Below are 14592 nucleotides of genomic sequence, written 5' to 3'. Positions count from 1 at the left end.
TTCGATAGAACATGGCTGTCCCTTTTGGGTGGGTGTGAGAAAAATGCAAACGCTTAGCATGAGAGTTTTCTCTCCATCCCCCGAAGGAGAAGAACATGCCCTCGTTCTGGGAGGCTATTTTTATGGTCCACGTCAGCATCGCTTCCGCTGTCACGAGCATGCACGAAAACGTCATCCCTCGTCGGCGGAAATATTAAAGCCTCAGTCAGATCCGCTTTCTGACCCGTTCATATCGAGATGGTTAGGTACGGTCTGAATGGAGCTAATGGAGCACTCGTGCAAAAAAAGGCCACATGCACACACACACGCAAGTGATGGTAATTAAAATGTCAGTAAACTGTATGTATTATGATAAAGGCATTCATTGCACGTGAGTTGGTCTGAGGCGCAATTAATTATGTTGATATAAATTTCCACTCGTTTCCTTTGATGAACGTTTGAAGAAATTAACACCACTTGGCATACATTATGGTTATGCGCTGTGTGTTCAATTACGGCGTTTTGAATAAAGAGCACCGAATATAATTAAAATTCGTAAAGCGCCAAAGAAGACATTCTTTGGGGCTATACTTTAATCAACTCGTTCAGCTCAGCTCGTTTAACCGTTGTTCCCAAAAACGCTACGTTGTTCCACGTATTCCTAAGGCTTCGTGTTCGAAGAATTGTAAAAGCCGTCGAACGAAAACCCACACATTCATGGTCCCATAAAACATCGAGCGGTTAGGTTTTTGGTTTACTGCTTCAAGATATCCCACGTCAACCGGTTGTTCACCGGAGCTGAAATCGACCAAACCCTCGGGAAGCCCGACTGAACAACGAAACACGGCGCTCGTTCGTGCGGTAAATAAAAAAGTATATATTTGAAAGCCAATCGAATCGTAAATAAAGTTGTACCGATCCTGGCCTGAGTTACCGATCCTGCTGGGTGTTTTTTTTTTTTTATTTTGTTCGTCCCATTTCGATGAAAGGCTTATCGAATACGGTGGTTAGCAACATGGCACCGTATTGAGCCGTAAATTTTTCAACAACAGGAAAAGCGACGATCCTCCGCAGCTGCCGATCTCCGCGAGCCATATAACATTCGTAACAATTCAATCAGCTGCTTCGAGTATAAATCTCTTCTTGTCCTAACGTCCCAAACACGCCCCGCGGATGGCCTTCGTGGGGTGAATTGCATGTACAAAAGGGAGCAAATATTGGCGAGGCAACTGCGCGGGTCTCGAACGAACACCCACTCATCATTCCCGTATCGTCACTGGCTGTGGCATCGAACAGAGCCCTGTTTGTTAATGGTTATGGTTTACCGCGTACGGATGTGCCGGTAATACATCAGCTCCCGGGTCGGACGAAATCAGCAAGCTGGCATCTGACATCGGAAATGGAGAAACGTTCGGTGCCATTCGTAATCCGGAACAGCCCAACCGGGTGGAAATCGTTCGCAAAATTGCTCCTTCGCAAATGAGCCACAACCGGAGATGACGCCTACTTTTACGCTCATTTGGGTGAAATAAGCGATGTAGCAAATCATTTACCGTTATAAATTCACGCACAACATGCGGGCGTAAAAATACACCAGAGGAATATGATTTTTGGCCATACAAATGAACAAAAGCTCATACATTTTCACGATGTGTGCGACGAGGCGAAGAGCTGTGGTTTCGGTGTCTTCTGATGTGTGCTTCTTTTGAAACCACCCAGCAAAGCCAACCATAAAACCCACGTCGTTAATTGGATCGATAGCAGCAATGTGCGATCGTACAAAAGCGCACCATCGTGAATGATGTCTACCGCAAGAGCCACGCTCGAAGTCGTATTAAATTTTGTTCATAAAAAAGTACCGCCACATTGGAGCAGTATGCAAGTGCTAGTATGCGCCATGTCGTCATGGCAAACAAAGCGATCGTGATATGTGCAGCATAAACTGCAAAAAGTCGGCTAATTTGATGGGCTGACAAAAAAAAGTATCTCCCTTCACATGTATACACTCCATTTACACGTATACGTTCGTGTACATTTGCTTATTGCAGTGTGCAAGGAAACGTGCTGGGTGCACTTCAGCTAAGCGAAATGCACTTTAAAATTATCTCGTTCAAATGTAAGCATTACCATCGTCAGTTGTTTCGCTTACGCTACGTTGTGTCAGTTCTCGCCAACTGCAGTGCATTCACTGATTGAAATTATACTTTTTTTTGTTAGCTTCATCAACACCAGAATGGCAGCGTGAGAACTGCACTCCTTCATCCCATGCTTGAAGGCCACACATGCATACACAGGCGCAAGGATTATCCGTGTCTAGAAAGAATACCCGACTGCCCAGAAGCCATCACGGGATATGATGGAGTACGAGAGAAAGTTTTGTGGCGTGACACTCACCCACAGCATCCCCAATGGGAGCAGCAGGGAGCAAGCGCATCCTTTGGGAGTCAGCGTCCTGGAAACTGCATGCCATTGCTCGCAGCAGAGCATACATTTAACTATGCGCATACATTATTCAACCACGGCGCAACTTCACTACTGTGCGGGGTACGGTTGAGTACAGTGCGCGATTTGATGGAAAATCAACCCCCACGGGTGGGTTGATAGCACGGTCCCGATTGCACCACACCGGGGGGTTTTCACAAGTGCACAATGGATTATATCTCCCCGTACAACAATGGGGTGTTTACGCCCTCCCACGGGTGCCCTAGGGCCTCGCGGATTGCGCTGGGTCGAGTGAGGGATGTGATTTTTATGTATAAAAACAAAATAAACCGCATTGGTTGAAAATCAGAACGCGCTGTGAACGAACTCGATCTCAAGATTCTTCTCAAGATATTTTCGATTTTCTTCAGCGCACGTACGAAAATTCCACCCAATTCTCACCCCAACAATTCGATTCCATCGTGCAGTAAGGATGCTGGAAAAAGCGTTTCCAACCGAAGCTGGTGGAGTGTCGGCGGAGAGAGCGCATTAGTTTTTCGTCCTGCGCCTGATGCCACCACTACGGGTCGGGAAGTAAATCGCTTAATTAAATTTTCCCGGCATACTCAACTTTCGAGCCCGCAACCGATGCCTCACCATCAATCTGCATTCACCAAACTGTAGCACACTTCAGTGTTCATTTTCCTTGTGCACGGCCAGGTTTTCCTTGCCAAATGCCACTCGTAAATAGTACTGGGCCGTAGGATGGGGTCAGGACACTCGACGAAGGCTCAACGGTTGGAGCCACGTGGTCCCTAGTGGATGGGACTAACTCGGGCTGCGGTGACAAGAAGCAATCTCGCCCGGGGTTTCGACAAGCAAATTTATTGCTTCCACAACTTTCTCTGTTCGCAAGGGAGAACGTAACGAATGACGCTCGACGCTTTCTTAAGGCGCGGTGCTTCCGAGCCGGAAAAAAGCCGGAAGCCAGGTTGGTGCCCATGATCAAACTGTTGATACCGGTGCGTGTAGGGTGAAGCGAAAATGGAGTGGCTCTGGCACGGGTGGTAGATGAGCCGAATTAATTTTAAATTAAAATTTGATAACAAAAAAAATCATCAACCCCTCTCGATTGGGTCGAGAGTGGAGTGTTTTATTTAGCTTATTCTATCACGTGGGCTAAATTTGCGCATTGCGTACCTTTTCGGATTTAGGGTTGAAAAAACGAACCGACAGTATTTAAAGAGTTAGAGAAGTATTTAAAATCATTCGACAAGAATTCTTGACCACCTCCGTCAAGCTCTTTACAGACTACATTCATATTGTTCGTTTCCATGTGGCAGAATCGAAAAAAACCACTCATAAAAGTGACATTTCTTCGCACCATATGCCAATCAATTTCATGAGTTGTTACATCATCCAAGGAGGCGTCGGAGCTGAATAATGTAAATGTGTAAACAATGCGAGCGTGAAATATTAACCGAATCAGCCCGGCTCTCTTCGGCTTCTGGGAGAAAATGTCTTTCACCTCAGAAATAATTATTCAAATTTAAATACGGCCAGGCCCTTCGTAAATAAATTACAATAACAACAATAGCGAGCGTGAAATGTGACTATTTTCCCCTGGCAAATGTAAGTGTTGGGTTAGCCGAGTTAGCCCGGGGTAAAACTCACAGCGACTGTTGGGAGGAAACGCCTTTCAGTCCAGAATCAATTATACAAATCTCAATACAGCGTGGATGTTCCTAAATAAATAACTATAAATAATAGTAATTGTTGGCTTACAACAAGAGAACGCAGAGAAAATTAAAGTTGCAAACAATTTGTCTTACGTAAATCACAATGAGGTCTGATATAACCAAGGCAAGTTTAAGTAAATGCGTCAAATGACACAGTACGCGCAAGGTCACTTTGGCTTCCCAAATTTCAACGATGTTATTTACTTTCGAAAATTCACCCACTAACGGTCCCGCTCCTATGATCTCATTTTCCTCGTGGCTCATTATTCCTACTTATGATTACTGTGCGGAATCATTCTCCGGAAACACCATTAACCTTGCACTACGGGGAGATACGTAATGGTTTCCAGTCATCGTGATGATATTTCCAGAATTTTTCGCCTTCGTCCGGGCAGACTAACGCCAACTAATTTCGACGATAAACAAACGCACCGCGGGATGACAGCGCGACATCCCACCTTCCGGGAAAAAAAAACTCCTACGAGACGGACAAACTGTCAACTCACGCGTGCGAGGATGCGTGTCGGAGCCTACCAAAATGGGCTGCTGAGCCGTCCCCGACCGCGGGTGCAAAGTTGAACGTTCGTTGCTGCGTGCCAGTGGATGTGGGCTTTTTCTTTTGGAATTTTCCGACCAGCAATTCGAGCTTGTGCTTTCAGTACTCCACGCACCATTTAACTTGGCCATCCCCGGGGAAACTTTTGCCCCTCACATTAATAATGTCTGCACGGTGGATGCACGCGAGACGACGCATCAAAAGTTGGAAACTTACCAAATAGCACTTCCTGCCGCGAGGCTTTGCACACCCATACCGGGTGGGGTGATGCCCGGATGTCCGGACACATCGAAGACACTTCCTTCGCTCACTTTTTCGGTCTCTTGTTTGATGGTTTCTATTTTCACGCACAAGACTGCACTCCGAGTGGTAGTGGACGTTTTTTCACTTGTCTGCCTTCACATTCAACTCCGGAACGTCATACTCCGGAACGACCGGAAACCGTAAACTTTCACCCATGCAACTTTACGGTGTCCCTCGACCTGCTCCGCTAACCTGATCACGGGCAGCAAAACTCGGTCGTGTGGGAAAACTTTTCAAATTACAACCACACCATCCGGAGGGGGGCAGAGATAGGATGATACCAGCCGGTTCCCTCACCGGACGGGTCACTTCCGGAAGGGTCGAAAAAGGTAGAGAAAAAAATATTTATCACGCACGAACTGATGGAAGAAGGAAGAAATTCACCGTAGCACTTATTGCGTGGCACTAAATGATGCCATTACTCTACCGCGCTGGGTTTCGGTATGCTTGCTGATGGAACGCGAAAGACGATGACAATCTGCACTACTTCTCGTCGTCCGACAGCTGCGCTCGTTGCGCAAATTCTGTCCTCAACCAGATTCCTCGCTTGCGACGCGTGCCATCGCTTAGTATCATTTTTTTTTCTTGTAATCCTCACATTACACCATTCATCACGGCACCACTTCAAGCTACTAGCGGCACCGTCCGGAAAAAGCGAACATGCATTGTAACACAACGAGGTACGATGATCGAAAGTGCGAAGCCCGATGGAGGCGCCTGGTGTCTCGTCGTACGAAACTGGCTGCGTTCGTTCGTTCGCGACGTAACTGGCTGCCACTAGCGCGACGCCGAAACAGTCCGATTCGGATGGCGGATGGGATGGAACTGCGTGACCTACGTCTGCCAAACGTAGACTTGATGCTCGGCGTCGGTTAGCACCAGCTACCGAATCCGGCATGGTACGAACCGAACGTCCCGACAGCATGTTGTGGTGCGCATTCGCCAGTGCGCAGCTCGTTTGGGAATTTGTCGCTTTCCAAAAGTGCCATGACGGATGGAACGTGGCACGATATCAGCTTAGAGCAGCATATGGAACGGCGCCAACGCCATCAGCAGTATGCGACTGATATAGGATCTCGCTGATTGATGCCCCCCGTGCGGTATCGTATGCATCGCTCGACGGAACTGGGGTTTGGCTAACCGTTGACGGGTTAACAAGACATCGGACAGTGGCTGGGCGGAAGACGCATTAGCCAGATATGTGCGCTTGTTCGTATGTTCCGGTTACGGTACGGTCGCGACATCGACTACTTCGAGGTCGCTCGTTAATCACGATCTCTCGACCACCGTTTCCTAGCAGCAAAATGTATTACTCGCATCGGCCTCCATGCTGGCATCGCCCATGCTTTTCGTCACCACTTTCTAGCGTATTTGGGTTTTCTTTCCGCCACAGAAGACTTGCGTACGTGTGGACAATGAGGGCGAGTAGCATGGAAGAGAATCACTCCACGGTGAATATTTTTTCCTCGCTCTAACAAACTCAGTCACGTGGAAACAAAAAACCGAATTCTCCGAATTCCTGTGCGAAAATGGCGTGTGACGCTATGATTGGAATTGATAAAAAGCTCCTTTCCGTCACAGATCGCTGATGTGCGCTTTAGCTTTAGTACGGTGTGGAAGAAAAAGCAAGTTTGCTACATTTGATGTACAGATTTTAATCTTACACACATTTTCACATAATTTTATTACAGCACGGCACTTGGAATACTAGCTCATAGCACCTGTTTCATATCGATACAAAATTAATTTTATTACAAGTGCGAATCAGCAAACTGTCGAATAGATTTCTAAAATAAAAATGTGCCTCACGTTTCAATACCTTATTGTATTATGGAGATGCATTATTTATGTATTCAATATTGTGTTATTGCTCACAACCTGGCCGTTATGATATAAAATAGAAACATGATAATATTTCCGTGATTTTATGATAAATCACGTAGCGTAAAGTGAAACTGAATTAATGTTGTATTGGTCAAAAGGGCATAAGTTAACTAGTTTTTGCATTTGTTGGCATATTTATTGTGAATTTATTCTTCCTAATTGATTTGCAGTAACACACTTGCAATGCGTTCGAACTTTAAGTTATCATATTAAATGATTAGCTTTTCGACAAATTTGCTCTGGAGGTCATCAAATACTGGAAAACCAAATACTGGAAAAGTCCTGGGTACACGTCAAACCCTCAACAGATGGCATACAAGTGCAGGAATAAGTTTATTTAGCCAGCCACAATCCGCTCATAAATGACGACCTATTGATGCTGGTCAGTGCCAGAGGCAATCGAGCGGCGTACCGAAGCTCGTAAAGGTTGTGGCCTTTTGTGTGCTTAAAGATTAGCATCAATCAGTAGTATTGCTTCTTAAAACAGAGCACGCCTTTAGACCATTTCAGTCCCTGAACAGAAGTCGGCATAGGTTCACATCTGGCTTATATCATTCACAGAATTACTCTGTCTAGCAAAGGAAGAAGGATCGTAGTGATGAAACGCAACGCCACACCACAAACAGAGCCTGTTTCAATGGCAAGGTAGGCTTTGAATAGAAAGCCATTTTATTGTTCGGAGTGATTAATTTATTCAAATACCGACTCAAGATGTGGAACACAAAATCACAGCCGGAAGATAATTCAGTTGGGTTACCTATGGTTCATAATTATGTGCAATACCTCATCCCATTGCCGACTGAAAAGCCACCAGGAGTCTTCATAGGGCTATCACTTGTCAAAATGTAGTTCGATTAGTTAATTTTTCAAAGCCGTTTGACAACTTTTTCGATTTGTCTTATCGGTTTCATATCCAAAATTAAAGCGAATCAATGGCCCACGATTCAACTTTGCCTTTTCTTCAATTGAAAATTCTATCAAACAGCCCAAATTCCTGCAAAGTCAAGAAGATTCTTTTCATTGTTCGGTCAGCTCACATTATCCGGGGTGTGAAAGAACGAGAGAAAGAGCACGGCATAGACGGAGTTAGATAGAGCAAACGAATGTGGGACGAAGTTAACCCTGACGAATGACAAATGCCAGAATGGGGAGCGTTCAACTGGACTGGCTTTGTCTGCAATTAGGCCAATTATTTGACAAGGGTTTTGTTCACCCCAAACAAACGTCTGGTTAACGAAACTGATAAACTTCGCCCACCAATGTGCGTGTCCTTGCTCAGCTGAATGTTGACAAAAAATACCCCTGCCAAGGCTAATCCACCCGTCGTATTTCATAACAAAACTTTGTCCCGCTTCTGACGAACAAATCTCGGCTTTAAGCCACACGACGGCGAATTTATTTCATGAATGATTCAAACCAACCCATGGAAAGTTTCCAATTGACCCACTCGTTTCGAATGCGCATGAAAGGGACCGCTCGATGCACCGTTTTGCCGTAATAAGAGTTGACGGTGAAAAAATGGCCTCCGGAGTAAAAAAAAAACATCACAACCCATGCCACACCCTGCCGTTGTTGAGAATGCTGCTACACAAAAAAACAACGGCTGAAAGTATAATCAAAACAATAATAAAAAAATCCCACGACTATTTCTCAACTGTATAAGGCTTTCCCATGGCTCAGCTCCGAACGGAAAAGTGTGCAAGAAAACACACTTTCAGTTTTTCCTACCGCTTCGAAACAACACGTTCCTGGCTGACCTATTCGAGTCGGGTGTTCGTGGCTCTCGGCTTTCGGCCCGAATGGACGACAGGAAGAAAAACCCTCCTAACCAACTGCTCGCACGTTTCATTCACATCACAGGGATGGGTCAAACGCTGTTGGCCATTTTTTTTGTTTTGTAAAAAGGACTCGCTATTTTACCTATCATAAAACGTTTCTTAGGATAATTCGGACGAAAAAAGAAAAGAAATGATACCCGATACGAAACATACAGCCGTACAGTTTGGTGCGCTTTCGCTGCTCGTGTTGTAACGAATGAATAAATAATTCAATAAATAATTAAATAATTAAATAAATAACAAAATACATTAATCATCAAGTAGCTGACGTCAGACCGGCATCAAGCAGGTGCGATAGGAGCGTGAGGGCGTTGGGATTGCGGGAAAATGAAACGGAAAAACCGAGAGCAAGCTAACCCCGGCTGGACAGTAGGTGTTTTACGATCTAGTGGACAGATCTTTCGGTCGGGCGTGAAAGATAAAGTAAGATAGATTACGACAGGACAGATAAACGCGAGAGAAATTTGCATGAGCAAGAAGGAAAAACACCGCGAGTGTGTTTGGATGTGTGTGAGTGTTAATAAAAGGGCGCAAAAAGGCTATCAGGCAAGCGGTGACGTTGCCATGGGAAACCGACCGTCAGGGAAGCTGTCAAATTATGTTTTGATTGCAGGAGATGGCGATGGGATCGTAAGGTCGAAACTCGACCGGGACTAGAGCTGGGGGTGTTGGGTTGAGTGGGACGGAAACGGTGCACGGGACGGGACTTCCGGTTGACGGCTGTTTGCTGGATTCTAGATTTTATGATTATCGATGGCATCGAGGAAGCCGTATCCACTATACGCCCGACTGTTGGCCCAATCCTTGCTGTACGCGTTATACGGCGAGGCCGAGTACGACGGATACCCACCGTAAGCGGCGTATGAAAGCTCTGCAAATACAAAAAACAGGAGTGATTGAAGTTCTCGTGGGTTATATTCTCAACCCTTCAACCAGAGCCGTCAACAAGAGCTCCACCTACCAGGGCTAGACTCGCTGGAGATGTGCGAATGCGCGTGGATGACGTGCGGCTGGATCTTGCAGATGTTCGTATTACGGAAGAAGTGGAAAATTAGCAGCCCACCCGCGATGAGCAACACCTGGATGAGTCCCACACCGAGCAGGATCGGTTTCAGCAGCAACTTCAGGTGAACCAGCTTCAACATCACGGCCAGTGGCAGAATTAGGCTCCATTTGCGCTGGCGTTGCTTCTTTCCACGAGCCTCAAATTCACCGTCTTCGGCCAGAAACCGGGCACCACTCTCAGCTCCCATGCCCACCTGTACGCCGTGGCTCGCGATGAAGGTGTTGAGCGCTCTCTGCAAGAACTTGGCGCCCTTCACCAGCTCGCTGTCGTACGCTGTTGAATGAAACGGAGCATTAAAGGAGCAGTTCGGGGCGACGCATTCGAAGCCTCGGTTGAGTTGGTTCACTTACGGCTGATCTGGCGTGCCTCCGGAAACACGTCATCTTCCTTCGGTTCGTTAAGTCTCACCAACTTTAGCCCATTTGAACCCTCAACAGCTTCACTCTCGGCCGCGAACCAATTCGCCCGTCCAGTCGCAAATGACCACATATATCGTGAGAAGCGATATTTGAAGCAGGACAGCAGCCGCTTCGACTTGTAACACTCCGATTGCGTACCGAGCACGAACTCATCCAGCTTGGTAGGGCTATTTCCGGTTCCAGTCGGGCCAGGATCTGTCTCACCGGTCGTTCCTTGGCAGGACAACGCCAGCAGCAGTACGCCGACTGCGATCGCTCGATATCCTTGCAACATGTCCTCGAAGTAAAGTGTTTTTTTGTTTTTCAAAAAAAGACGTCACACTCACACCTCAATCAACCAAACACACACACGCACGTGACACACACACGCACACACACACTGAGGCACGTAGGCACTCGGACTCGAAGTGGACACTGGAGCGAGTGGTTCGAAGGATCCGTTCGAGTTGCTGTTGATCGATGCACTGTGACTGTTGCCATTCAAGGCCACCGGTTTTTATACCAAGCTCTGGTGTTTTTTCAGGTCAGCCCCGAGCCCGCTGATTAGATGGTGGTGGCGCCGGATCCTCGCGCATAAGAGCGACTCACTTTCCCGGCGCTAATTGCCCACGCCCGGGGTTGGCTCATTTTCCGATCGAGCTACCGTGAGGCGCCATTTCACTATCGATCGAGCGCTGCGATCGAGCGATACGGCGAGTGGACGGATGCTCGAGATCCGGTCGCGTGGTCTAAACCAGTCGAACGAACGTTTAGGAACTAGCAGACGTTAGGCTTCAAGCAGCGACTGATCAGGATAAAAATGAGCTTGGTGGATAATAACTGTAGATATATCGTACACGGCTCGAGATAACTTAAGCCGAAAACCCCAAAAAAGCCAAAAAACGATGAGTTTTTGTGCTGAAAATCCATCCATTCACCCAGTCGCATTCACGAGAAGGATTAAGATGACATCCGCTACAGCTATCTCATTCCACCGATCAATCAAAAAACGCAATAACATTTTAATGATCCTTCATGCCCATTCATCCCTCGTTAATTATAGCGACATGAATCGTTCCTGGAAGCGTCAAAATCACTCCATCAGAGAATTCTCATGGCACTCGATTAATAACTTAACGACGGATATCGAATCGATAGTCACGGTATGGGATTATTTATATCCGTTCCAATTTACTACGCTGTTTTTTTGAAAGAAAAAAATACGCAATTTGTCATTAATTGCACGAATTGTCGTTTCTGCGAATGATGCTGTGCGTCCTTTCGATGTGCTGTCGAAATTGTGCGCGAATCTCTGTGTGCAGACCTGCAGAAAGGCTGATTGCGTAAACAGCACATGTTCCCGGAAAACGGACGTCAAACAAACCTCGATGGTGTTATCATATTTCCGGTTCTGTGTAGCCCTTTTTTTCCGGCGCTGCTACTTCAAAGTCAATCACAAACCGAACACCGAGCGGAGGAATGTGTTTACGGGTGTTTCGTTTTCATAATTACCGTCCCAGTCTGGATCCATCTGGTCAGCCCGGAATCGTTAGCCACGAGCGTGCAGGGGGTTAATTATTTACCCAAAGAGCTAGTGCTCGACGAAAATTTACGACTATTTCGCGGCCGAAAGCGAAACGATGATCGATCTGTAACACGCCGTCTAGGCATTGGCAGGAGGCTTGAGTTTTCCATTTCTCGGTCAAGTGTAAACGACTCGCAGCACGCGTAAGTGGCATCACCGCTTAAGGGGCAAATTTACACGACCATCCCAAATGGCGAAGGCCTTAAATAAGCATCACGTAATGTAATGAGCGAACCGACGGGGCCCAGAAGCCGAGAATAGTTTCATTCCCGCTGCTGACGCACGGCTTTTCCGATACGGAGAGTTTTCCCGGTGCTGGCGTGAGTTTCCGGGCCGAGGTGAGACAGAACATTCTGCAGATTGTGTTGCTTCCAACACAAAAAAAAGGGTTCAAATTTTCCACCGCTAGAGGGCGCTCTAACGCCACGAGATCATCGTCCCACAGGCGATCGGTGAAAGTGGCCCGTAATGGGTTAACTTTTTTTTTTCTCCACCGAACAGACAACCCAAGCAGGCCGATGCCGATTCCGTGCCCGATTAGCGCTTCCGGACAGGTGTGGTTGGAACATTTGCGCATTTCGTGGAAAACGAGCGGACGAGCAGATGAATTAAAATTACATCAATCATCGTTTCGGTTGATTTTAGGCTCATGCATTCGGTGCAGAAATATATTGCGATGCGCAAATTAACGCTTTAGCATGTCATTCGGAAATCGCATGAAAATAATAACGAAGATGATAATTACTTTCGAGCTGTGGCAACAAATCAGCACCCAAAATGACCTTTCCATCATTGATCAATATCGACCTCGAGAGCTCGTGTAAAAGTGCGAAATTTCGTACACCACTGTACGCCACGTGGATCGACCACGCGCTTGGAATGCTAATCACAGACGACACACACGCCCTTTACGATGACGCGGTCATTGGCCCAATCACCAACTGAACTAGTTCGCAGTTCCGCCTCGCCTCGCGGTCTTGAGTGCATGTGCAAGTGCATCGACGATCGACGGCTGCAATTATGCTCTCCTCGCGTTGCATATCGCGATCGCTACCGAAACGATGCGTTGGCGCGAACGAGAGAGACATCATTTTTCATCTCTCCTTTTGGACGGACTCGAGAGACCAGGACCTTGACGGTCGCGTCGTTAGCGTTATTAAGCTCTCGCACCATCAGCCGACGGACACCACGGGGCAAGGTGTAATTAGCATAGTATCACTTTTTAATGAGATTAATTCAAATGTATGCAGACAAACACTCGCAACTCGTCCCTGGTACTGCACGTGGTCCCGTGGTCTTTGCCGCTGCAGGATGTGACTCGCTGGTGGAAGTGAAGATTCGAATTAAGTGAAACCGGACATCATACCAGGAGGACGAGGAGTAATTGCGCTCATCCGTCGGGGGTGTGTGTGTATGTGTTTAGTATGTTTACCCCACCCAGGATCCCGTGGTGTGGAGTGAAAGCATTCTTCGTTGATTAAAATGGAAACAAACTAGTTTTTTTTGCTGCATCAATTTGTATCAAAACCTTCATACGATGTTTTTCTAAGGAGGATTTTTTTCATGATATTCTCCTCATCCGCTGGGTTCGAGCATCGTTTGATTTGCGTTCCACACCTAGGATAAGCAATAACAAAAAATGGAAGTTGAGGAAAACCAAAACCCCGCGTGGGGAGCAAAAAAAACCTCAACAGAAACTGCGTGCATAAATCATGCCAATGGGCATATTGGTGAAAATAACTCGCGGTCGAGATGGCGTTCCATCGAGACGACTCCAGGGTGACCTGCTCGTAATGTGTTTTCCATTAATTCAACGATCGCCAATCAATCCGGGACGGGCGTAATGGGTAGGAATTAACACCACTTGACACCGATGGTAAATGTCCTCGGGTAGGCAGGGCCTTGACTTGCTCCGCTCATTTAAGGGTTGTAAAATTAAAGAGGCTGTTTCCTTTTTGCCATCAAGTGATTGCAAGCTGACAAAGTGCCCTGCCAACTGGTGCAGTAATGTGTGGGTAAACCTCTTATCTGCTTAAACAAAAGCACAAACTATGTCGCCGGAAAAGTGATCGTAAATGTGAACATAAAGTATGTGTTAGCATATGAGGAGTGAGCGAAAGCATGTAAGCGACGTTTGAAATGCAACAATAATGCTTCACTGCTTTGTCGCTCCAAAAGCACTTCAAGAATGGCATAAAAAGCAATGTATAGCTTCATTCCAACGTTCCCTCAGTCTCTAAACAAGTATCATACATTTAAACACACGAAATCACGTCAAAATGACGATCGTTTTGGCTTATGAAGGGCATTACAATTAGGTGTCGTACAAAAAGGTAAGTAAAACGATATGCATGTCGTGGGAATTTGGCGCCAAAACGAGACAGAGCGAGAGCACGAGCGAACGAGCATGCGAGCGAGAAAGATAGCGAGCGTAAGGGTGGTTTGGTTGCTTCGATTGATGCGTGCAAATGACGTTAGTGATTGTTACGTTACTGAGATATTTTGCTCGGATTTGCAATATTAATTACCTGCCAAGCTTTCACATAAGATAAAAGAAATGTTTCATTTTCACCTCGAAGCATTTGCATTTGTATTCCTCTAAACTAAGGTACTTCAAAAAACCCCTTTGTAGATCCAGAATTGTAGATTTTGTTTTATTCTTTATTCGGAATTGTGTTATTTTTCAGAACCCACGTTTGTTTTATTCATACTTAAGACCTTTTAAACCAGTATTCATTATAGTGTGCACAATGTCAGTGAGTAAATAATCAGTTTCTGACAAAACCAATGAATGTGCCTAATTTTATTCTAGCAAGAAATGCG

General features: G+C 46.2%; 1 protein-coding gene across 1 annotated transcript; it reads right to left on the bottom strand.

The window, feature by feature from the left end:
• Positions 1-9454: 9454 nt before the first annotated feature.
• On the bottom strand, positions 9455-10479 carry LOC128720906 (uncharacterized). The gene is made up of 3 exons (XM_053814606.1): positions 10137-10479; positions 9682-10059; positions 9455-9591 (listed from the first exon to the last, which is right to left on the bottom strand). Exons 1-3 carry the CDS (start codon positions 10477-10479, stop codon positions 9455-9457), a joined length of 858 nt encoding a protein of 285 aa, XP_053670581.1.
• Between the last annotated feature and the right edge of the window lie 4113 nt (positions 10480-14592).

This window comes from Anopheles nili, chromosome 2, assembly GCF_943737925.1.
Source record: "Anopheles nili chromosome 2, idAnoNiliSN_F5_01, whole genome shotgun sequence".
NCBI classification, from domain to species: domain Eukaryota; kingdom Metazoa; phylum Arthropoda; class Insecta; order Diptera; family Culicidae; genus Anopheles; species Anopheles nili.
This window is presented reverse-complemented; position numbering and strand designations above follow the sequence as displayed.

Excerpts from the sequence above, each read along its gene's own strand:
- LOC128720906 (XM_053814606.1), bottom strand. The coding sequence starts at position 10,479 with ATGTTGCAAGGATATCGAGCGATCGCAGTCGGCGTACTGCTGCTGGCG. Across the intron at positions 10,060-10,136 it reads GGAGGCACGCCAGATCAGCC|CGTACGACAGCGAGCTGGTG; the intron begins GTAAGTGAACCA and ends TTCATTCAACAG. Across the intron at positions 9,592-9,681 it reads CTCCAGCGAGTCTAGCCCTG|AGCTTTCATACGCCGCTTAC; the intron begins GTAGGTGGAGCT and ends TTGTATTTGCAG.